General features: G+C 39.3%; 1 protein-coding gene across 1 annotated transcript; it reads right to left on the minus strand.

The window, feature by feature from the left end:
- On the minus strand, positions 1-25484 carry DCLK3 (doublecortin like kinase 3). The gene is made up of 5 exons (XM_071736014.1): positions 25351-25484; positions 10728-12616; positions 4274-4406; positions 3208-3375; positions 1-2343 (listed from the first exon to the last, which is right to left on the minus strand). The coding sequence occupies exons 1-5, from the start codon at positions 25418-25420 to the stop codon at positions 2147-2149; spliced, it is 2457 nt and encodes an 818-aa protein (XP_071592115.1). The 5' UTR covers positions 25421-25484; the 3' UTR covers positions 1-2146.

Here is a 25484-nt window from a genome sequence, read left to right on the forward strand (position 1 = left end):
TCCTTTTGTCACTTCAAACTTTATTCTTAAATGACTATATTAAAAAAAAAAGATAATTACAAAATATAATATTGCAACTCAGAAGCTCTTTTTCCACAGCTTCCTATCGAAAATAGCTTAAATTAACAGAGGATGAGTTATTACTAGTACTCAAAACCCATGTAATGCATTTAGAATAAGAGGTTACACACAGCCTAAATTCAGGAAAACAATTAAATCCATTCTTGTTTCCAGGATAAGGGAATGTCTTCCTGTTTCAGGGCCTCTGAAGCAGAGGTATAACATATCATATATATACTACTTGGGCATACAGTAAAGATTTGACTGATTTGTTTCACAAATGCTTGAACTCCACAGCAAGTCTTAGCCCAATATGTATTAAAAAATAAGCCAGTTAAATCTAAAGTGCAATTCTCCTTTAAGTGTCAAGTTTTCTCTACTTTCATAAATCATTCTTGCAGCAAAATTGTCACAAGTTGAAACAGAAAAATGATAACAGTACCCCACACCTTTTGGTAATTCACGAAGTTCACACAAAATATTAGCAGCCACCAAAAATAACATTCTGGCTCATATTGTTCTGAAAATGTTCTACTGATTCTGAAGTGCTTCTGACATTTCTCATTAAGAAATGCATTGGCAGAGGAGCAGCTCTGCAACTGTAAAATTCCATTATTAATTTCTGTAAGCTATGAATTCAATGCTAATATCACTGATATGTTAACATCAATATTATTTGCTAGCACACGGAACTTGTTGACAAAGCATTATAAAACAGATAATGGAAGTGATTTTTGGATTTGATTAGATAATCAAAAATTCTCAGATTCAAAAGCTGCTCTAGGTCACAGCCCTTCTGGGAACTAGATTTTTTCCCCCCAGGAATTCTTTAAAACTGCATCCAAACTATATAAAAAAACATCTGTAATAAAGCATCTGACACTTCCCCTGGGAGACTCTTCCATAGCTAATGGACATTGTTGTTTTTCCCCTAGTTGGACTTTAATGTAATTTCATCCCACTGCCCATTCCCATGGAAGCAAAGAGAAAAGGTTCTCAGGAAAGGCAACATGGAAAAAAAAATTAAAACTTGCTAAACTACACTGAAAAAGTGTATAAAAGCAATAAATCTCTGAAGTGCATTGATGAAAGGGTAACCATGAAGGTAAGGGTTAACTTAAAACACAGAAGCAGCTTCCCTGCTTTCTCTTTCTCCATCAGCATAGAAGAGTCACAGATGCACAAGGATGGCTCCCTGAGAAAAAAAAGTCAGTACAAAAAAAGCTAAATAGAACTTCGGGAAAAGAAACAAAGTATCCTTAGATTTGCTCAACTTCCTACTTCCTAGAGTAGGGAAAAAAGTGATTTGAAAGCTATTATTACAGTTTTGAAGAGGCATTGGCCATGATATCTTCCACTTCTCATAAACAGGTGAAACTACCAACCTACAGAGCACTACCATAGTTTAATTGTACAGTCCATTGCCCTGAGAACATCCAAAGAAAGATGTTGCCAAGGGAGATACTGTAAATATCTGATTTAGTCTAGAAGGATTTTTCTTCCCTCAAACTTAATAATAGCATCTTGCTGCTTTAACACATCCTACAGCTAAAGAGTGTTGTTGTTTTGTTTTTTTTTATTCTTTCACTTCCTCCATTGCTAGCAAGAAAGGGTAAAAAGGCAGTTTAGAGAATTAGTGCAGGATATGTTTGCAGACAGCTATTTTGAAAACATCATAAACACAAAACATTCTTAACACAAAGTTCCTGGAAGGATCATACAAAAAGAGACAAGAAAAAGCATTTCACAGTCATTACACTGAAGCAAACATTCGTGGTCTAAAAGATATATATTTTGTAATGTAAAAGCCCAAAACAGTATTTAAAGAAAAATAATAGATACCATCCAGGAAATATCTAGTCCCTACTGCTGTCAACAGAGAGATTTCCAAGCAACATCACAGGGAAGTGGATGCAAATTTGATCTCTGTCCTTCAGAATTTCAGAGTCAAAAAAAAAAAAAAAAAAAAAAAAAAAAAAGGCATGGCGATACCCAGCAACAGCTATACACTAAGGCTCGATTATTTCAAAAAAGAAAAGATAAGTAATTTGTTAATCAACAAAGACTAAATGAGACTGAAGAGATTTCATGTGTCTTCAACTGCAACTTCCTTTCGGCGCTGGGCCCGGAAATGACGCTCAATATTTATTGTCACTTCCCTCTGCAAATTTCTGCTGTTATTTTTTCCAGCTGTTCTGATCCAAGGGTGCTGAAGCACTTGTCGTGCTGTGTAGCGCTTCTGGGGATCCACTATCAACAGCCTGGTTATGAGGTCTTTTGCTGCTATTATTGTTGAAAGAAAAGGAGAGAGAGAAAAACAACAGTGACGTGACGATGCTGACAGCTATAACCACACAAAATCTCCTTTTTTTTTTCTTATTAGTTTTACCATAATGACTTTTGTGACTATACCTAGGAGATATTCTAACAGCTGGATTTAGAACTACTGACAGGAGATGTCAAATCTCCATCATATCTTTTACTGCTGTCATTCTCCCCTTCGGAAAGAAAAGAAAAAGTGAAGGGAATTTAATTTTGAAGGCATGCTGAAGGCATCAGGCTAGGCAAATTAGGAATTAGAACTGGGTATATCTCATCCCCCAAGGAGCATAAAAGTTGTAGAATGCTGTTGAGCCTGTTCTTTAAAAGACTGTGTTGGGAGAGAAGGGTTTTAGGGGTTTTTGATTTTGAAGACACCATGCTAGCCTGCGAGAAGAAAAAAACTACAATGTGCTGACCTTGCTGATCTCAATAGAAAACCCACAGTACATTCTGTAGTGCAAGAACTTCATTCTCAACTTTAGAGATTTTTTTTTAGCACATCTTTACAGTCTAACATAACTCTTTACATTATTTTGGTACCTTTTTCTACAGAGACAATTCGTATACACAAGGTGAGGAAAAATCTTTGCTCTTGCCTCAGAAATGGAGTAATACTTTAAATCAATCAGACTTAATATTCAGATTCAGGGTCACTGATACTACCAGAGGACTAAATTCACATTATAACAAACAGTATTACACAACAGAGTACTGTAAGACACTGCAAAGTTCATTCAGCTCACTGACCCCAAAAACAGTGAGTTCTTCCCGATCCAGGGAAGAAGTCTGTCACTTCTCAGATGTGCTATACATGCTGAATCTTACCTGCAGAAATATTGTCCCAGTATGGGGAAAGGAACTCATAGTGACCCAGCTGTATGATCTGAAATAGCTCTTCTTGATCACGTTCCTGACTGCGAAAAGGGGGAAAACCACAGAGCAGGATGTAAAGGATCACACCAGCTGCCCACATATCTACTTCGAGCCCATAGCCTAAGGAAGACAAATAAGAAGTCCTGTTCTAGAAAGCAAATTCACAACTGGTAAGGAACTCTCTCATTTTCATTCAGTTTCTCAAAAAGATGAAGTCAACAGAAGAATAAGTGGCTGGTACACCATGCTGACAAGCTGGACTGCTTTGCCTCTTAATAACTACAGCTCTCACAATACGCCTCTCTTTTTTAACATGTTTCATAAACACTGTCTAACAAGGCCAGTGTCAATTGGAAACTAATTGAGAAAACACAGCATATATTTCTAAAATAGTTCCCTTCAGATTCTCTTCAAAAAAGTACTAAGAGAGTGCCAAGTTTCCATTGAAACTGAATATAAGTGGAGACGTGCAACCCAGCTCCCACAGAACAAATACCAGACACAGCTTTGCTCGAGTAATTAATAAAACTGACTCCTTTTCAGGTCTGAATCTTTTTGGATAGGAAATCTCCAAAATTTCTCCTGATGAAAAACATGCTTTGGCTTGTCACCCAAGTTTAACACACATTTTCACATGGCCTTGCATCATTAAGTGCTTTGGAAAGTTGTTTGGGTTACAGCCATGACATGGGGCTGACTGCCCTCAGGTTGCAACGAGAACTTTTTTAATCATTTCCCCACTTCATGAATTGCCCTCTATGATATTTTATGGCTTTTATGCTTGGAAGTAAGTGTTAGATTACCATAGACATTAATAATGCAACCATGACTGATGTCGTGCTTGTGTTTATCAAAAGCTAAAAGGTTTCCTTTCCTTTCACAGATTGATTGCACAGCTAGCCAACATCCTGCCCCACGAAGACTTATCAGTAGGTCACAACATTCTGGAATATTTTCATTATTAGAAAGTTCAGAGTAACTGCATGATTTACAACAAATTATAAATAGGTACACTCACCCTTCTCAGCAAGTATTTCAGGGGCAACATATGTTGGTGTTCCACACACAGTAAATATGGGTTTCGTAACCTGCTTTGCGAGGCCAAAATCTGCTAGTTTCAGAGTAGTAGATTTATCTGCATTATGCTGAACCTATACTCAATGAAAAACATATATATTTAGTACAGATGCATTTTAATACAGCACAAGATAAATAAAGTAGTTATATAAGACAGGAAGGAGTTATAATAATAGTGCCTTCAAGTAACCTAACATGAAATGGAAACAGTGTTTCTACAAACTGTATTCAGAAAGTGGTTTTTACCACCATATACCCCAAAGGGTGCATATATTTAAGAGGACAAGCAATAACAGAAAAAGAAAAATTTTCTCAACAAACTGGCACACTGTAATTTCCAAGAAATTCAAAGGAAGAAGGCAAAAAATAACCAAGAGTCAATTAAATGTTAGTATTTCCTTTTGAGAAAGGAAACTCCTCTTTTTCCCTAGGAAAGCAAAGAAGAATGCTGTGGGTGTCTTCATGCTTAGTAGTTTACCAGGGAATATCACATATGACTTCACAGAATCACTTGAAAAGCCTATCTCCATCATACTGGTCTAACAACCCCAAAACAAAAAAAACAAACAAATAAACGACCCTGCTACTCTGTCTGCTGCCCTCCAAGTAAATGAGTCACAGTCATCACATAATAAGAGTTGGAGATATGGTTGAAAAGGTCCCTGCTCACACTGCAGGAGGGGTGGCCCAGATGATCTTTAAAAGGTCCTTTCCAACCCAAAGCATTCTGTGATTCTATATTCAAAGGCCAAGTCATGAAGAATGTAGCAGCATGATTAAACACATCAGCATTCTTAATACGATTGAGTGATATCCAAATATTCCTAAGGGATAAAAAAATGATATGAATTTGCTTTAAATGGAAAATAGTCTGTCTCTAGGAGTATGGGAATCAGAGCAGCAGTTAAAAATATCTACAAGAAAGCCTAGGAAATCCAGACTCAGTTTTGAATGGACAAACTGCAGTAGAATGCAACAGTAGATCCATGCTTTAGCAACTCATATTTTGCCATCAGACAGTGTTTGAGAGAGCAAAAAATTCAAGATGGTCTCCATTACAAGAGAAGTAGTTATACGGATGGGAACCAAATTTGCTCTCCTCTATTGACAGCTGACTAATCCCCATTTACCATATTTATAGCAACTGTAAGCACTCATTTAATTTTGATTAAACAAAAAGGTTTTGGTTTGGTTTTGTAAAGAAATAATGTTACATTACAAAATAATACCTAGTAGCCTACTAATCCCTTTTTATCTTCCTTAGAGAAAATATAAGCACTGTTCTAAGTTTTGATTAAGCAAATAATTTTAGAGGTTTTCTCTTCTTTTTTCCTAACAAAAGTATTTTTCAGTATGAAACTGAAAATCAAGTTTACTACAACCATGCAGTCAAAACTTGTGCAAGAAGAAAAAGCTAAACCACACATTTTCTTTCATGGTGATTTTTTGCCATGACAGACTGTGGATGCAACGATCAACAAAAATGAGGAGTAAATTACAAAAGTAACAGTTACTTCTTTACAGCAGGATCTATCCACTGGGTTTATAACAAGCAATCTGCTCTGGGTGAACCTTCTCTGGCAGGGGCGTTGGACTGGATGATCACTGGAGGTGCCTTCCAATCCCTAACATTCTGATTCTGTGAACCGGGATAGTAGTGGTAGAATACTACAAAAACTCAAAACTGAAATGCTTGGTTTTATAAGTAACATTAAAATATGAGTTTGAATATATTTTTCTATTGTATAAACAAAATGTTTACAGTGATAGAAGAAATTTTGTAACATGAAATTTCAAACCAGTACCCTGCATACTACTGGAGGAATAACACCGAAATGTTTCTATAAATTTTTTAAAACCAGCAGGGGAATAGGGAGGGTGGAGAACATACTGGTCTTAATCCCAAAATCTGCAGGAAATGCCTTGCTTTGTAAAATACACTATTGTACTTTCCTTTATTAGGATGCCAGACTCCTAATCCCTCATCATAGCACAAGGTGGCAACACCACACCATCTGTTCTTCCAGGACAAAACCACTGAGCTTTCATTTTACTTATCAACCACTCAGGTAGGAGCAGCATGCACCAGGGGTGTATTTTCACAGCTTTGTAACAATAATTTCAAAGACAGCATGTAACATGTCAGCAGGTGTGAAAACCTTGGCCCAGAACTCCTCAGCATCTTCACTAGCACTATGCTCAGAACAACTCTTAAGTCAGCTCAGAGTGAGCATTCCCTTCATCCCCAACTTTGTATTCTCCTGTCTACCTTTCCATCAGTTGGAATCACCTTCAGCTTGCCAATATGCTTCACCATAGAAACAAAAGCTTCTCAGTTGATTTTATTCCTTCCTGAGGCTAGACCACTTACTCACAGCAGTATCACAGAAATGTACAACCTGCTAAAGAGAATGATATGATAACATATGATGACATGATATGATAATATGATAACATTAAATGAACATACAAGCCTTACTTACACCAAAAAGACAGCTACTCCTGCTTCTGCATTCAGCAGTATGAAGAATGGTTCCAAAAGTCCATTTAAAAGTGTTGCCTTGTCTTTCTTGCCTACAGAGTTAACTGAGGCTGGTATTCAGGTCACTTTCTATAGACAGATGATTTAGGCCATACACTTATGTCATTCTAGTCTTGGACTAAAGGCAGTCAGAACTGCTCACTACCCTCTCAAATGCAGATGCTACAGTAGGATATACTGCTTGAGGATTTCTAGGTATCACAGCCATACATCCAGAAGATTATAATACACTAATACAAAGAAAAGTTCATCTTCAAAAAAGGGACAGATCAATCTTTCTTTTTCTCCTGCCTGTTGATGACTCCCAGTGCTTCATGCTCCTGTTTGGTTTCATATCTACTTTTAGAAATCCATTAGGGCATATAGGTTGATGATTTACAGGATTAATCTTTCTCTGTATGCACATAGATATGGCAGCACAGATTCTTGTTTGTATGCACAAAACCAAGCCAACTCATGGGACATTTTGTATATTAAAATTAGGTAAAGCTAAGGAAAAGCACTGCTTATTCATTTGAGTTTCTGATACCCCTTTGCTGTTACCTAGAAGAATCTCTATGAAAAAGATCTTACAGAAAATTCCCTGTGTAAGTTTATCAGACTGAAGGCTCTTGGCAGGTAAGTGGTTAAACAGGATTTTAAGTTCATAGGGACTGGAAAACCTCTGACAGTGCTTTTTGATGTAAATAGTGTAACAAAAACAAAGCTGAAGGATAAAAAGGCTGTACTTGAAGTTCCCATACATATAAGAAAACTTGAATGAGATGAAAAAAGAGGAGGGGAAAAAAGCCCAAACATATTATTTATGAAGCTTAGTATTAAACAATTACCACATCTGAACGTTTGGGAAGTATACAAGGAAATGAATGAAACAATCACAAATACAGACCTGCCTAAAAGGGGGCAATGAGGTGACTTTGTGTCTTTTATAGAATAACCTGGAAAAACAACACTACACTTAGAAATTAGTTTCTCACTCACAAGTCAAGAAATGCCAGCACCTGCAGAATTAAACAATCTTTTAGCTAAAAACCTTGCCAAAAAAAATCTGCTCCCCAGGTAGCAATAAAGAAGCAGCTGGCTTCTTCTGTGGGACAGAACACACCATATTGGTCCTCCTTGGCAGCAAAGGTTTTCTTGCTGAATACCTGGTCCTAAATGAGGTGGTTCTGATAGTAGACAGGAGGAAGTCAGAGCATCTGTCTTCACATCAGTTGTCAAACAGATTTTGGTTTTATAGTGCAAGTCATCACCCTTGTGCCTCACAGCCATGCTGCAAGGAGTCTGATCATTTTGGGCAGAAACAGTAGTGAAAGGAGGAGGAAAAGAAGAAAGGATGATGGTGAGTGTTACAGTAGTTTGTAACTAGAGGACAGTTCCATAAGAGGAACAAGAGAGCAGTGAACTAATAATTAAACCAGGTTTCCAACTTCCTCTTGCATCAATAATTTTGCACTTCACTAAGTTTGAAGTGTGTTCCCACCTTTTCCTCTGTAGGGTCAGAAACCATTTCCCTTCTTTCCCCAGCTGCTTATTTTCAAGAAAGTTCTGAAAATATTTTTTCCCCAGTTTGCTGCTTTTCTGTCAGCTCTGATAGACATTAGCCAGCAGGTTCAAAAGTCACAAGGAGCAGGGTTGGGTTCTCACACAAAGCAGATTTACAGCAAACACATTTCCTTAGTAATACAGACTTAGTAATACAGACAGTTCCCAGTTTGTGGAAAAGGGTTAGGAAGTATGGAAAAACAGCTAGCAAGAAAGATCTACCTGAGCAAATGAAGATACCAAAGTAGGACAAACAAGTAAACAGTCTAAAATTGCACACCTATTTCTGTTCCCTGTGTACAAGGATAGTCTAGGGAGACAAATGACAAATGCAGGCTTAAAGACCAGAACTGCAGGAATCTGAAGCAAGAGGACATCCACAACCAAGGACATCCCTGGAGGATGCCAGCATTTCCAGCATCATGCTTCCTCTCCAGAAGGCTGCCTGACCTACCACCAGCAGAGGAACCCATCAAATTTGCTTCATTACTGTTTGTTACTGTTCAGCACTGACAGGCATTAAGACGAGTGGCAGTTCTAGTTTTCACTCTGCTGCTACTGCTCCAGTCACTCTGAGTCAAAGGCAGCAATTAAAAGTCAGAAAAGCCAGAAACTTGCTCAAATGTCCTGTATTTATAAGGATGCTTGTTAGATAGCTCGTGAGATATCCAACACTATCGAGGGCTTATTAACTCATTTGGCTAAAAGGATGCTTTCTGTACATGAATAGAGGCATTATTATTATTATTATTATCTGTATATTAATAGAGGCATTCATGTCCAATTATCAGCAAGGTAAAACTGAAACAGGTATAATTTTCCTATCTCATAGTGTCCGAGTAACATGAACTAAATGTGAAAACCAGAATCAACCTTAATCATGCCTCTTTGCTTACCAGCATCACTGTGATGATTACACATTATAGAGAGAAATGAAGCATTGGGTCTCAGATGTTTCACATACACTAGCTTATTTTCAGCAAATAGAAAGAAGCAACAGAGCCTGCCTCATAATGGAAAATCAGCTTCTGGAAGAAAACCCTGCAGTTCTAAGGAGGTTTGTTCTAATGGCAAAACAAGGCATGAAGGCAGGGCTCAGGTGGATACTTCTTTCTGCAGATCTGCCACTTGCACTCACTGTCTTTCATGTAGACACAGATCACATGCCAAGGACTGTCATCAGACCAAATAAGATGCCAAGCAGGACCTAGTATAGATGCTGTTGTTTAGTCAAAAAGTTTGGGAGCAAACCTTTCAAAGCCTAGCACTGGTCAACCTCTGTACGTCATACAGGCTGCACTGCTACTTTTCTCCAGCACTTCACACCTAATTTTTCCCAAAATTAATGACTGTAAAAAAATGAATGGCACATATGATGTAAATAATTTATTATATTTTTGAGTTTTATTTTCTGGGTAACTATGACCTTCCACCAGGAGCTCAAAGCCAGTTTGTTAGAGACTGACAAATATTTGGTATCCACCAGGATATCTGGAACCCTAGCACCAGAGTAAAGCACAATTAGTAAGGGAGAGTTGCTTACTGTTACTGGTCTACAATGGATGCCTTGTCAAATGTCTCTATTGGAAGCATTTCTATGCATATTCACACATGTGAGTAACTCTACTGACTTCAGTGTTGGATGCAGAGAATGTAGCCTGATATGCATGTTGAAAAAGAGAACTTTTCTCTTTGGCATTAAGTTAGTATCTGAGCTGACTTCTGTGCTGTATTTCACAAAAAAAACTTAACATTTTTCTGTCAGATTATTTCAATCAACTGCATCATACTTCTGCTCCTAAGAAAATAAATTGTCACAAGATAGAAACCACTACACTTATGGACTAGCACAGCAGTTCTGCAGGATGAGTGACTGCAGTGCACAAGAAGTTCCTCAAATAAATAAGCTAAATTAGCAATTTTAATAAACTCTGGTCTGCAAGGAAGATGTGTTACAATTCAGCTCATGCTTCATGCAAAAAAATTCATCCTTTCATACCTAAAAGTCAGGTGCTAAATAACAGGTCTTATTTCCAGAAAAATACAAATGCTCACTACCCCTGAAAGCCAGGGTAATTTTTATTTTAATTTCTATCTGCAAGCACTGGTATCTTCAATGCACAGCAGATCCATATGAAGTAAACTGTAATGGTAATTTCACTTCAAAATAGTACCCATTTTTCCAAACAGTACTGCCACAGCACATTATCTCTGTACAGCATTTGCTTAAAAATGTTCAAAGATCTGTGAGTAAAAGGAAAATTAACTCAAACGCCTGCTCATGTGCAGCATGCTTGCCAATACTTACCAAAAGATTCTCTGGTTTGAGATCCCTATGGACAATGTTCTTGCTGTGAATATAAACCAGTGCTTCACACAGGTCAGTGATCATGACAGCAGCATCATGCTCTGTGAACTTCACACTTTCTATGATTGCATCAAATAAGTCTCCTCCTGGGACATACTCCAGGATCAGGTAGATCTCAGCTTCTGTCTCATACACTTCTATTAAGCTTACTATATTGGGATGAGAGAGACTCCTAATGATCAGGATTTCACTTTCCATCATGTCCTCTTTCCCCTTCAGCTTGGATTTATCAACAATTTTCATGGCGTAGATTTGATTGGAGTCACAGTGGCGACATTCCTTCACCACTGCAAAGTTCCCATCCCCAATAGTTCTGCCAATCTCATAGTATTTTTCCACATCAGTTCTGTTTCTAATAACATACCTCCGGCTTGTGTTTTCCAGCCCCTGAGCCCTGGTTTCTTCTTTATTCAGTCTGCGCTCCCCTGTTTTTTCTCGTCGCATCACATCACTGTCTCTACACATGATATGTCCCTCTCTTCTGGCCCCCTCCTCTTTAGCCCTGTGCCCTTCTCTGCCCTCCCTATGTGCTTTTGATGGTTTCTCAGCATCCCTCAGAGTGTCTTTCTTTAGCCAACCACTTTGGTTCATTACACAGTTGCTTCCACTCTCTTCCTTTACTTCATGAGTTAGCTGCAGCCCTTCCACAGCATTTTTCTTGATTTTTACTACTTCCTTCCCATGGTTTTCGTGTTTCTCCACGTCCCTTTCCTTCTCGATGCTCTTCTTTTGCTTCTCTGGACCTTCATTAACATTCCTGTGCAGGGGCTTCCACACCCTCCTACAGCCATTATCTTTCCAACCAACCCCCTCACCTTCCAAACAAGTTTCTGCAGGTTTCCGGCAGCTCCTGATTTTTCCATTCCTTTCTACATGGTACCTCTGACATGCACCTGTGTTCAGGTCTCTGTTCTCAAACGAGACCTCAGCTCGTCTTTCCCTTTGTAACCTCTGTCTGGCCTGCCTTTCCTGTTCACACTTCTCACACCTCACCACCTCCTCTGAACTCTCTTCTAATTCCTCCTCAGGACTCCTCTCACAGTTAAGGTACCTCTTGCTTTCTCGGGTTTTTCTAGAAGGCTTAGCTCCTTGTTCACCACCCCAGCTCTCTCTAGTCCACTTCTTTCTTGTTTTCATTTTTTCCTCTTGCTTTGGCTTGGCTTGGCTTTTACCTTCATGTCCAGCTACCAGTCTGGGAGACAAACCATCACTGGAGTTCTTGGTAATTTCTGCCTCATCAAAGCCACTGTCTACTTTCAAGGCCTTATCATACAGCCTGCTCTTCAGTTTTTGGGACTGCTCCTTGTTCTTCTGAATGGCAGCACTGGCAGCATAAGGATTTTCAGGATAAAGTTCTTGTAACACCACTTCCAGGTTCTTCAAAGTGAGGGGCTCCCTCCCCATAGCTATAAATGCATCACCTTCCCTGAAGAAGTCGGAAACACTTCGGATTTCTCTGCCTCTCAGATTGTAAAGCTTTCTGACACGATCATTCTTCCAACGTGGAAATCCCAGGGCTTCTGAAATGTCAGCCATCAGCTGCTCAAATGTCTGGACTGATCTCCTGTTGAGAAGCAAGGTTATCCTTCTGAGTGTGTGTCCACCAGGCTTTACCACTGTAATAATCCTTGGCTTCACAGGACTGTGCTCTGAATGTATCGTGTGGAAACCATTACGGGGATTTAACAGTGGGGACCTGTGGCTGCTTTCACTCAAACATGGTTTTCCGTAATTCCCAGGACCAACAGGAGGACAAGTCCCTTGTAGTTTCCCCTCTTTTACTTTTGAGCTTGCATTTTGTGATGACTGGTCAAATAATCTTTGGCAGCCTAAAGCAAACAAAGAGAAGGTATATTATTATTCTTGCTTCATCAGATCTTTCCGAGAAATAATTTTCCACATATCAGTGTCCGTGACCTCAGAGAGTAAGGGGAAGTGCATGCAATGCTTACAAAGAACATAATGGCCACTAAGCAGTTAGCCCACACACTATGAACATTTTCAAGTTTGGAAGAAAATGGAAATGCACCTTGTGAAAGAGAAATGCTATTAAAAAAATAATAAAATTGGAATGGAAAGAAATCACTGTTTCTTCTAAATCCTTTCATCTTCCAGAAATCCTTAAAAAAAATGAGGTTACTTGTGCCAGGATTGCATGCAGACTGTTTAGCATCCTCTTATGAATCTACCTACCATGAACTACTCAATTTCTTTCTGAATTCAATTACAATTTTGGACTCTGTAAACCCCGTGGCAACATGTTTCACAAGTATATTGCATGAATTAAAAGAAATTAATTACTTCTGTTTTAAAATTGCTACCAGATGGCTATATATGTGCAACCTTCATTTCTTACAAATAATTATCTCCTCTTGACTTTCCCTGGGCCATTCATTTAGTTTCTAGACTTCTATAAAAAAATTAAATAAGATTCTTTTTTTTAAAGTATTACTTTTTTTACAATTTTAGAGCAACTTTGCAGTACATTTAATAATAACGTAAAGAAAGGATGTCTTTTTTTTTTTTTGACAACTGGAGTCCAGGTTTTCTATTTTGATTTTACTTTTTTATTTTTAAAAGTATGTAAAATTACACAAAGTCCTGAATATCCTCTAGGGACGTTAACAATTTCCCCTCCAATATTTCATCTCAGAATACCAACAAAAGAAAACAGCACCATTATTTATGAATAATTCCAAAAAGGAAGAACTGAAAACATAACACGTGATTATGGATGAACCAACCTATAATATAATTCACTGTCTAGAAACACAGTAAGATGAGAATAAAAATATCCTCTTAAAACACTCTGAATTCTTGTACTCATTAAAATTAAAAAATGATTCCAATGCAATCCTTTTCTCAAGAAATAAGCTTTCAGAATGAGATCAGAGAGTGCTTCCAATTCCATTTAATAGTCTTGTTTCAGTTGGGAACAAACATTCAATATGTGTGAACTAGAGGACCAAGCCAAAAGAAAGCAGCCAGAATGATTACTGAACCATTGCATGGGAAATTCCCATACACAAATGGCTTATCTCCCAGAAAATCCCACCCATTTTCATAGACTACATAGTCACAGTGCAGTGGGCAAATCTCAAAGGAAAATCTGCACATACAAGAGTTCCTCTTGGTGCCGGAGTTAACAGATGAAAGTTCAAAAGTTCTGGCAAGCCATTTTTCAGTATTTCAGGTGAGGTGTTTTTATTTGTCCTTTTCATCAAAGCATAATAGAACAAAGGAAATAAACCTCCTCACCTAGAACATCAAAAAAAAAGGGAAAACTGCAACAAATGCTGCAGCATCAACTGGCTGTGCCTCAAAAACAGTGGAAACAAAAGGCAAAGGGTTGAGTGGGATCACAGGAGGAGACAGCACGACAGACCTCCACCCTACCAGCAGGCTTTTTTCAAGGTACAATGATGGACATTTCTCAGTTACAATATGCTGACCAGCCAAGTGATGTGAGGCCCCTAGCATATCCCTTAACTCATGGCTTCATTTTCTTCCTCTGCCAAATGAGGTAGATGCTTCTTCTCCGAATAAACATTACAAAGAAGCCCAGCTGCCAGCACACTGACTGAATACATAAACATTATATAAAAGCTACGTGTGACTAATGCTGGTGGTTGTGTAAGTTATTTCCGTCTTCATTCTGCTTTTTAAGGATGATCTCTTGTTAGTAAAAGATGACTACATACATGCCAGTGATTTTTCAGCAATCAGGTATTTAGATTCTACCCCGCACAAAGCCTACTGTGAATCAGAGGGGAAAAAAAAATAAGAATCAGATGTAATAATAGTTCTCTGAACTCTAAATCAACTCCAGGACATGCTGGTTACCAGGAGCTGCTGAAGCTCTGAATTTAATCAACACTACAAGATTCTTACGTATCCAGTGTCATCAAAGCAGCATCTTGCTTACTGGAACAGCTCATGACAATTGTACTGCTTATAAACTTGTTAGAACACAAAAAATGCTGCACTGATTTCCCACAGATATGTTTACCCCAGCTATGCTGCTATTAGCACACCTTTCTATAAACCACTCATTTTAAGCACCTGGTTGCATGCTTGTTTCAATTACCCAAACATTAATTATGTTTCCTTTCTTCACTATACTGGCTAAACTTTAAGAAGAAACATAGTTTATTTTTTAATTCTACAACTAGTGGAATAAGAACAGCTTTGTGTAATTATTAACAGTAATTCAGGAATGTGTTTTTGTGCTTTTTACACTGGCTTAATTAACAGTTTGACACAAGCCACAAGCTTATATATAATCATCTTAGGAATAAGAATAATATTACATATTTTTCTAAGAAGAAAAGGAAAGCTATGTAAGTGCTTAAATCACTGCATACAGGGATCTCATAGTGTTTAAGAAAAGGGGAAATGTCAAATTTTGTCAAAGTAGCGGTGGTCACAAAGACCATACGTTATACAAAAAACTTGTTTCAATTGCTTGTTTCAGTTATTTCAGTCATAATTTCTGTTATTCTACAGTTATGTTACATTTATTTTAACTGATGCACATGAAGCAAACCTCAATCTGTCAGGAAAGAGCATACACTTAAAGCAGAAACAAGCATTTCTAGAAAGCCTCCAAAGGTCACACACATACACAAATTCTACAGCTTCAAAATCTTGTTTCCATATTTATATCCCAGTGGGAGAGCGAGGAAGAGGGAGGTGGGATCAGAAACACATTTCAATGAGTCTGAGCACTTGCAAATCACACATCAGAGAATAAAAAGTGGTTTTTCTATTATAATCTTACTGAGCAAGGAGGAGGCTGCTGAGGACTGTAGCTGTGGAAGGGCAGGGGTAAGGCAGCATGGATGGTCAAGGGGCACTGTGCATCCCACCTAAGCCATGCATGTGGGAACAGAAGAAAAAAAAAAAAAGAAAAGTGGGACTCACAGAGTGATACAGAGCTCTAGATGATGAAGACAAGAGGGTCTTATAGGGTAAATGATCACACCAAGTCCTTAGAGAAGAAGGGACGATGTGACAAACTGGCATTTGGAGGCTCAAACAGACAGCAGAAACAAGTTTAGCATCTAGTGACCAGAGAGTGACCAAGTTCTCTTTGGAGAGAAAATGGTTGCTGCAGGGAGCACAGCCTCTGTAGTTCATTTTAAAAAGCCAATTCACAAACCATTTTTGACAGTCACAGTCAACTTCACTGCAGAGAGGGAAGGCATAAGGAGGAAACTACAAAAATTCCTCTAGAAGACCTTTCCTTGTAGGGTTTTGGCTTTTACTCTGAATTTGGAGTAAAAGAAAGTTAATTCAGAAAACAAGCCCTGAATAAGGTATACACACAGAGCTTCAAGCAATTTTAAGGAATCACCTAGCTACACCCCCTACAACAGAGGAGTAATAGGGTTTGCCAGAAGACACCTGCTCCTGCAATTAAAAATGTATTGCTAGCATTTGTCCTTCAAGATGTATCCCTTCTCTTGAACAGCCTGTAAGTTTTTGGGTTTGTTCATTAATTAAAATATTTCCACTCATCTTGCATTCCTTCTTGGCTCTCTTGCTTGAGAAGACAGTCTCAGTAATTAACTGAATGGTTTACCCAGCAGCTAATTCTGCTATCAAGGCACAGGCTGCAGTGGAATTTAATTTTTACAAGCAGTATTACAACACAATTTAAAACACAAGGCAAGACTGAAATAGGATCTACTTATGGCATTGTTTTCTGTGAATAAGATGATGTTATTTAAGCCATGCAATTTCTTTAGTGAGCTTTGGATCAATAGGAAAGCCTCCACTTACCAAAAGTGACTATGAAAACTCCTCAAAATATCAGAAGCATTCTTCACACAAGTAACATTGCACATAACAGAAATTATGAATTTTTATATATTGGTCCTGATACAGCATAAATAAAACCCTATTTCAGATGGAAAGGGAAGGAACAGCACTAAAAACATCTGTTTTCTTCCTTAATCCCCAGTACTTCCTGCCGAGAGCCTGCAAAACAAAGACTATAGGAGGAAAAAAAAAAAGATTTATTTGAACACAAAACTTTTCATCCATGTCAAAATATCTTAAAAGTACATACAGGTGATGAATGCCTCTGGCACTGAGCTCAGAGCAGACGAGTGTGTAGTTCACACAGGTTACCAGTGTGCATTAGCAGTCAGCTCCAGGATGCAATCTGAGTCGTCTAGAAGTTTGTCATCTTGATCTCCTTATCTTTCTGTAAATTATTAAATGTTGCAACTTTAAGGGCTAGTGCACGCTACTAGTGCCCAAGAAGCATGACAAGTATCAGTGTACTAAATTAGTTACATGGAAACATAATAAGATCACAAGCATCCTTTTACAGCAAGTAAATTTTACATGGGCATTATTTACAGTCTTACTGTTGGAAACATTGCTGGTGAATTTTCCTCTAAAGATCCATAGCTGTAGCAACCTTTTTTACCTTCATTCCCACTCATCCTTGCCTCCTGGCCATGCTTTACAGTATTTTAGGGCAGGGATTTTGTTTGAGTCAAGACTAGTGCTTTTTTCAGTAACAACAAAGGGTAGTCAGCACTTATCAGTTTCATCCAGATAAAGTCCTGAGTAGAAAAAGAAAGTCAGATTTCACAAGGCCCGGATTGAGACAGTGTCAAACATAGCAGAACAGTCCCTGCTAGTTCCAGCTTGAGCAAGCTCCAAAGGCTCACACAGCTCAGACATTTGGTGGACCTTAAGGACCCTCAAGCATGCTTCAGAAATGTCTTTTCCCCTGTAGCAGCTACTTGAGTAACTGCTAGAGTAGGGTCAAGCACCAGAACTGGGCAGGCAGCTTTTTTGTCTCTCCACCCTCTTGGTGCTCCTCTGTGTAGAAGCTGCTTGGTTCAACCAAAGGCAGACAGCAGACCATAAAAGAAGGTAACATTTGAAAACGTGATATTCAGAATTATTATATAGCTCATTTCAGTGGGGGTCACTGTCTGTCTGCTTTCTAAATTCCCACCAGCTATCAGGCTGAGACAGTAATGTTAATACAAAAAAGTGGAAGTTGAGCAGTTGAATCAGAAGTCTGGGACTCGGTAAAGGTGGCTGAGCTTCTCACACAGAGACTGAATCAATAAGGGAAAAGAAGGAGACTGGAAATATCTTGTCTAAAAGGACACTGGAAGAAAACATGGAGCACAAGGATTTTTCTACTAAAGGAGACTAAGTATATAGACAAAGATGTACAGAGACAGCCAAACAGGACTAGAGAGGAGGGCGGTCACTCTGTCCTCCCATAGGTTATGGAACAAAAACTGGCACGACAAAGAGACAGGATTAGAAATTTCTTTTAAAACAGGGTATGGGAAAGAGATTAAAATGGAGGTTGACTGGGGAAATGCCAAGGACAGGCATCATGCAGTAGGAGCTGGAATTTGCAGAGACAGAAGAAGAGGGCTGCAAATATGGAAGGGGCACTCCTCTTTGGTATGACGGTCCAGAGGCCAGTTTGTTTGTTTTTTTTAAAGAACAGGAAAAACTACATGTACATAAATAGGTGACTACATTAAGAGAACATTACCAAGGTCATAATTAAGACAGGACAAAATTAAATTTGTCAGCATTACTTGAATTCGCCTCCTCCTTCCATACAAGGCAGGTTAGAAGTGCATGCAGTTTTTTCTATGACTGCTTCTGGGTACATGGAGTCCCTCTGTTACAGTCAAAAATTGTCATCCATGGAGACCTTAACCTCTGTAATTAGGAGAGCTGAAAAGTGTGTAGTAAAAGAATACAGGAAGAAGAACAGTTTCTCTGTGTAAGGAAGTACAGTCCTGAAGAACTGTATTTTCTCCCAACCAATACCACAGCAATCTAGATTTCTCAGAGAGGATTACATTCTGGTGGCAAAAACAGTATCTTGAGACCTGTTCCACAAGCCTGCTCAGTGCTCACAGCTGCAAGAGAATATCCTGGAAGAGGTACTTCAGACACAAGCTAACATAACTCATAGATAACAGTAAGTCATCCCAAAATTCAGGACCTGAGCATCTCAGGTTGCTTTACTCCCCAAAATAAAGTACTTTTGACTTTGTTTTTTTGCACCTCGACTCCCAGTCAATGTAGTTTATGCCCTATTTTTACAGGTATCACTGAGATGCTAATCCACGTTTGTTGCTGTAGCAATAACCATGACTGGAAAGCCCACAAGTTAATAAGCCTGTATTAACAGCAGGTTACAAAAGGCATGCAGTGAAAGGCACAAACTGCCTGGGTAAAAGTAGAAGCTCATTAGGTAAGCATTGTCCATCATATGCACTGATGGAGCCAGAGACCCTGGGGGAGGAAAAAAGCAGTATCTAATAGTATAATTGATGCTTATATTTTAATGCACAGGAACACGGGTTGAGGAGACAGCACTGCTAAGCAATAGTCATAAAGGCTTGATTTTGGAACCCGAATAATATTAGATTGTAAGTACTTGGCTTCATAGAAACACATTTTTTTAATACATTGAACAAATTGTGTGTGTTCAGAATACATTTGATGGTAAGGCAGTTAGAAAATATACTACACAATAAAATATTACTGTAAATCATATGGTATTATAACCACGATTTAAAAAGAAAATAAAACAAGAACAATCTAAGTCTTTTTAGGAAGCCCATTAGAAGTGTATTTTATCCAATTACATAAATTAACTTGTCATGCTATGTGCACAAATTAGTTCTTATCTGCATTAGTTTCTTATGCAGAAAGAAAACAAACCCATGTTCAATACTACAGTACTACTGTTAGCAGCTGGAATCTTTCAAGAGCAGTTTTAATATTGTAACAATTAAAAAAAAAAAAAAAAAAAAGGAGAATCCATAACATCATTTCTGCTACCCTAACAGGCAACTCCAGTCATCCATGCCCAGCACATCCAAGTCCAGTTTGCACTAGAATAATGGAGTTCCACTACTGACTCAGTCTAACCAGATTTGTAGAAAACTAAAATCACTCAGCAGCTCACTCAGGCAGTATGCTAAGTTCACTGAAGAAAAAATAATTTGGGCTCTTCCACAAAAAAGAAACAAACAAGAAACAGAATAATTTCTGCATCTCATAAATATACAGTTTTACCCCTAAAAAATCCTATAAAATTAGTGTGATGGAATTCCAAGTTCATTATTTCTTACAATTTCACATTAAGAATGCTTAAATTCACATGCAATATTATTGTTCCTTTAGCTGTCAGCCCTGCAAATTCAGCTGTGTGTCAAGCTGGTTTCCTTTTCTCCAACACGTCATCAACAGAACTAAAGTTTCTCCAGGCCAAATGTCTGGTCCCATTAAGTGAGCACCAAAGCAGCAGCTGCAAGGAAAGAAAATGCCCTTAGTAGCTACTCCTAGAGTGCAAAAGTACAGGAGATGCACAGCTTTGTACCCACTCCCTGCCCTCAGAAGAGTAGGAAAGACTTCAGAACTTTGCATCCTACGCAATATTGTCAACAGATCTGCTTTTGATTTTAAGAATAAAGTAAACATCCATTTTGTCATGCAAACTGGAAAAGTGGAGATCTCCAGATTTCTCAGTCCCATAAATGTTCATTTTTCCCCAGCTGATGACTCTAGAAAAAGAGAAAGGACTCTGTTCCCTTCTCCCTGCCCATTTCTCTTGCTTCTTTTTCACTGCCAGTTTTGGGACACAGACCTGTGAGGTAATGGGAGATCCTAGGGGGCAAAGAGTACCCCCAGTTAAAAAGCAAGCAGATGTTGTAGATTGCATAAAGGGACAGCCTGGGTACAAAACTTTGCAGCTGTCTGGATGAGGAAGCTGGGGGACTGGATCCCTTGCTATGGCTACATGAGCTCTGGATTTTTCCATTCTGAGGATGGATGGTATCTTTGTGTAACCCCCAACCCCAGTGGGGGTGCCATACTGAAGTGAAAGGCATGTAGGATGCTCAGCATACAGCAACATGTGACAATATTTACTGTATGAGAACCACAAGGGATACATGAAATTTAGAAGCTACCTCTGCTTCTTTCTTCTCAAAGAAAAAAAGCTCCAGAGATTATTGTTTAGTTTGGGTTTTCTGGGGGGCTTTGTTTGTTTGGGGGATTTTTTTTGTTGGTTGGTTGGCTTTTTGTGGGTGTTCTGTTGCTGCTGGTTGGGTTTTTTTGTGGTTTTATTCCCCCTCTCTTCACTAAATATTCAGAGCTCTTTAGCAGCCTGCCCTGGCCCTCTCCTGTCCAGCTCCTCCCAGGAAGGGAACACCCCACCTTCTTCCCCTGCAGGCCTACAGCCACACCACTGTAAAGCTTCAGATTTTCTAAATCAAGCCATTTGTAATTAAAAAAAATAAAATATTTACAGCAAACACAGATGGCTATTGCCATGTGTTAATGTTAAACTGAGCTGAATCACACCCAGAGTGGCAGATGAAGGTAAAAATTTCCTATAGTCTGATAATGAGTCACGAGTCCCATCACTTTTACTTTTTTTTTTTTTTTTTTTTAAGAGCAGAACCCCAGTTTCATTATCTTATTTTCTGACATTTTAAAAGCAGCAAATTAAAAAGCGAGCATAAAGAAAGTCCTTTAAAGTAGTATACAGATGCATAATCTGTAAAGACTAAGTGAAATGTAAGATTGCACGTGAAATGAATCAGTGCCTTTGGAGGTGTGAGGCTCAGTTTAAATTGTTACCCTGCATAAAACCAAAAAAAGAATATTATGAAACTGATCATTTTTTTTCATTAAGATGACAGGCTACATATTTTATTTGGAACAGTCGTGGCTGCTCTCCGCAGTTTGAGAGCTTTAGGGTCTTCCCCGGTAACCAGGGAAGGGAGCTTTGCAATCCAGGACCTTCCATCAAGAAGCTTTCAGGAGAGGGACAGAGCTGACAGAGGGAAATCAAAACATCTTACAGAACTGTGATGTTTGCCAAGATCCATCTGGCAAAGCCCTCCATGCGTTTTTTAAGGCTCAGTGCATAGGGAGTTTCATTTTCACATTGATGCTCTTGACTCCTGAACTGCCATATACTTAAAATTAATTATTCCTGTTTCATCACAAAGTAAGCTTTCACTGCTTTTTAATCCCATTAGCCAACATTACCTCAGCCTAAGGAGGAGGATTCTGTTTCTTCTTGTGGGAGATTTTATTTGCAATGCTTCCTAAATCTCAGCTTGATGACTAATCTGTTGCAACTGAGCAAACCCAGTGAAAATAAGAGCTTGTAGAGGTAACACTGAGAGTTTAATTAGGCTTCCAGATCCTTTATTACCAATAACCTCATTGCATAACTAAAGGAAAGACCCAGCCAGAATCTGATTGTCCATCTGGTTTGCAAAACAGGGGCAATTATCCAAAAGTGGTTTTGGTTTTTTTTTCAGAAATTCAGCACATTTAAGAGAGGTCAACTCATGTAAGTGTAGAATTTCTAATCCCATTATTACAAAACCACTTTTTCATATGAGACTCATATATCAAAGTAAGTCAATATTGCACAATAAATTGTTTTGCAGAACTTATACAAGTAAATGGGATTCTTGAGGAAAACTCCAAGACAGTGCTAATTAGACTTAAAAGCATGATGACAAGCAGAAAGATCAGGATTTTCATGCCACCAGACATTTCTCGGCATTTCCATTAACTACATTATTTGCAGTGACAAGAAAGCTAAAAAATTGGAGTAGATGTGCAGGCTAAAACTTCTGATTGAATGGGAGACGGTGTTTTCAGAATTATTAGTGAGCTGCTTCAAATAATAAATAATTGTTTTGCATTCTTACAAAAAGGAGACTGAGTATACTACACTAGCAACAGAGGGAAGATGGTAAATGTGCCTGATTTCCTTTTGCAGTGAAAGCAAACTGCTGCTAGATAAGATGACCAATTTGCATTACCAAACCTCCAACTTCACATGAGAACCAACCCAGGCAGCAGCTCCCCTTTCTGTTTTCACTGTTTCCAGTATCAGGTGAACACTCCAAAAGAGAAGACCCCATACCCTGAAAATAAGAAAAACCTGGAAAATAGTATACTGTTGAGAACTGTCACAATCACCCCTTTTTCAACTACTGCATTTTCAGCTCTGATCCTAGTTGCACTGAAGCTAATTAAAAGATTCACATTACCTTCAGTGAGAGCTGGATCATATCTCAGGCTGCTAAATTCACCATAATGTTCTGATGCTAATTATATTTGCAAGAAATTATATATAACACTAATTACAAATTTTGTTAAATGTCTAGGAATTATCCAATCAAGGAAAAAGCAGTGACATAAACCAACCCAATTTGCCCTAGAGCTGTTGGAAACAAGAGGACCACCAGCTTCCCCAATTTCTACAAAACTATAGATGTTTCTGCAGAAAACAGACTAAGATAAGTAATCTTAGAAATGGAGAAATTAATCCCACACAACTTCTCTTAATCACCACATGCTGAAAGTCCCACAGATGCCAGAAATGTGAAGCTCTGCAGAACATGACTAGAAAAAGCAGCAGTGCAGACAGATACAAAGCATATAGTGAAACTACCAGATAAAGATATATTCAAAACTCGGTTAAGCACACCCAAAATAAATGAGTGTAAGAAAAAAAAACAAAAAACAAAAACAAACCAAAAAAAGTCCCGCACAACTGAACACCAGTAAAAAACAACCTAACTTTAGCACAGCTCGAGTTCTGAAGCTTGAACAGCTGCCAATATCTTGAATTAAAATAAGTTATCTTTCCTGACATTTTAAGTCCAATTAACCAATTCAGGTTAATGAACCACAGATGGAGATTTACCAGAAGCTGCTTTTCAGTTGATCTGTCCTAACATCCTACAAAAAAAAAAAAAAAAAATCATGGAAAGAGTCATGCCATTTCAGGAGATCCACACTCATTACACTGCAAGAAGGAGACTCTAACTCTTCAGGATCAGTTTTATTCAGAGAGCTGCAGGACAGCTTCCCAAGATATAAAATGCAGCAAGACAGAGTTGCTACAATAACTGCAATTTTACTACGTAAGGTAGCCTTAATGTGTTTTGTAAGCTTAACTTCACTTGTTGCCTGCTTAGGGGCTCCGGGCTGGTTTTCAACATTCCAAAGTCATAACTGCATGTAGTCCATACAAAAAACCACAAGTGTTAAGAGGATAGTGGGGCTGAGGAGAACGGAGGCAAGAAGGTGGGAAGACAACCTTGCATGTAAACCTACATATACATACATTTTAATTTCTATATAGAGCTAGTAGCAAAAGCATGTATGATGAATTATCAATTTGGTAATTAGATTTTAGATTACCCCCTTACACAATACAGATTGCAGTCGAAATGCTCAGAGGATGAAGCAAGAATTTTGGTACACCGTTTGTTTTTTAAGGAAATCTTTCAGTACACAGTGTAGCAAAAGTTTTAATTTAAGGTTGTTTCCAAACACAATTGTCCCACAAGATGGAAACAGTTCCATGAGCTCAAACCAGTGGTCCACCCAGCCCTTCTGATACTGCGTACTGAGTATCCCGAGGAAGGCAGAAAAAAATGCTGCCCAATGAAAAGTCATGGAATACTTTTCCTGTAAGTATATATTGTTATTAAACAGGAGCAAACATAAGCGGTATAATTACAGAAGTCAGAGGATACCAAGGCACAAATGGCATTCTTCCTCAGAGAGCTTTGTTTACCAAATGTCACAGCATCCACACTTGACACAAACAGACCTCCCCACCCTTTGAGCCCATGCCTGGAACCGCACAGCTCCAGCTGTCTTAATTTCCCAGCCGAGGGAAAATTCACAAGCCTTAAGTTCATTTTAACACCCGGTTGCGCAACAGCCTGAAGTCTTTACATCGCGTCCTATTTACTTTTTTTGCAGAGCATCCTTGATCTCTCAGCAGCCCACGAGCACTCATTCCAAGAGAGCCACACTCACACCGACCATTAGGAGTGCAAGTTACTTCTAATCTTCTATTTTTTATTTTTTTTTAATTGCACTACAGATAACACCCTGCGTGCCTTTGGGAAGAGCAAACACTGACTTCACGTTCAGACTTCAGATCTTGCTCCTGTGCCCGGCACTGGTGCCGAGGTGCTGACTCAACCTGGGGAAAGGAGCGTGGGGAGCCTGACCCCAACCCCGCCGGCACCCCTGTGGGAGGCAGCAGCCTCGCTCTCCGTGCAGTAGCAGCCTCTTGTTCCGCTTCCCAGAGGGATCCACTTCGTTAATTTCAGCTGTAATATTAAGCGCGGAGGTGCCGGGGGTGGCTTCTCCACGACATAAAAGCAACTGAGGGAGCACGGTGGAATAAGCACCCCAACTTCGCGCCTTTTGGGGACCTCCGAAAGCCCTCGGCACAACCCCGCCGCCAAAAGGGAATCGCTCCTTCCTCCCTCTCATGCCCCCAAGTCGAGCCCGAAGGCCACCGAAACCTCCCCTCCACGGACACTCCAAGAGCCGGCGAGCAAGTTCCACCGCCTCACGCCCCTCTCCTCCCAAAATGACTCCGCAACTGCCGAGCTGCCGGGCAGGAGTGCCGGTGCCGCGGTGCGGAGGCTGACCCCCGGGAAGGAAGGAGGGGGAGGAGGGCGGAGAGTGTGTGTCGAAGGAAGGGGTCACTCACCGGGGCAGTGGCCGTAGGGGCAGCAGGATCCGGCCGCGGGGTGCAGCGGTGGCGGCGCAGCGGCCGGCATGGCTCGGGTCGGGTCGGGAGCTGCCCGCTCGCCACCGCACCTCGCCCCACCGCACGGGCGGTCC

This window comes from Heliangelus exortis, chromosome 2 (genome assembly GCF_036169615.1).
Source record: "Heliangelus exortis chromosome 2, bHelExo1.hap1, whole genome shotgun sequence".
Taxonomy (NCBI): Eukaryota; Metazoa; Chordata; class Aves; order Apodiformes; family Trochilidae; genus Heliangelus; species Heliangelus exortis.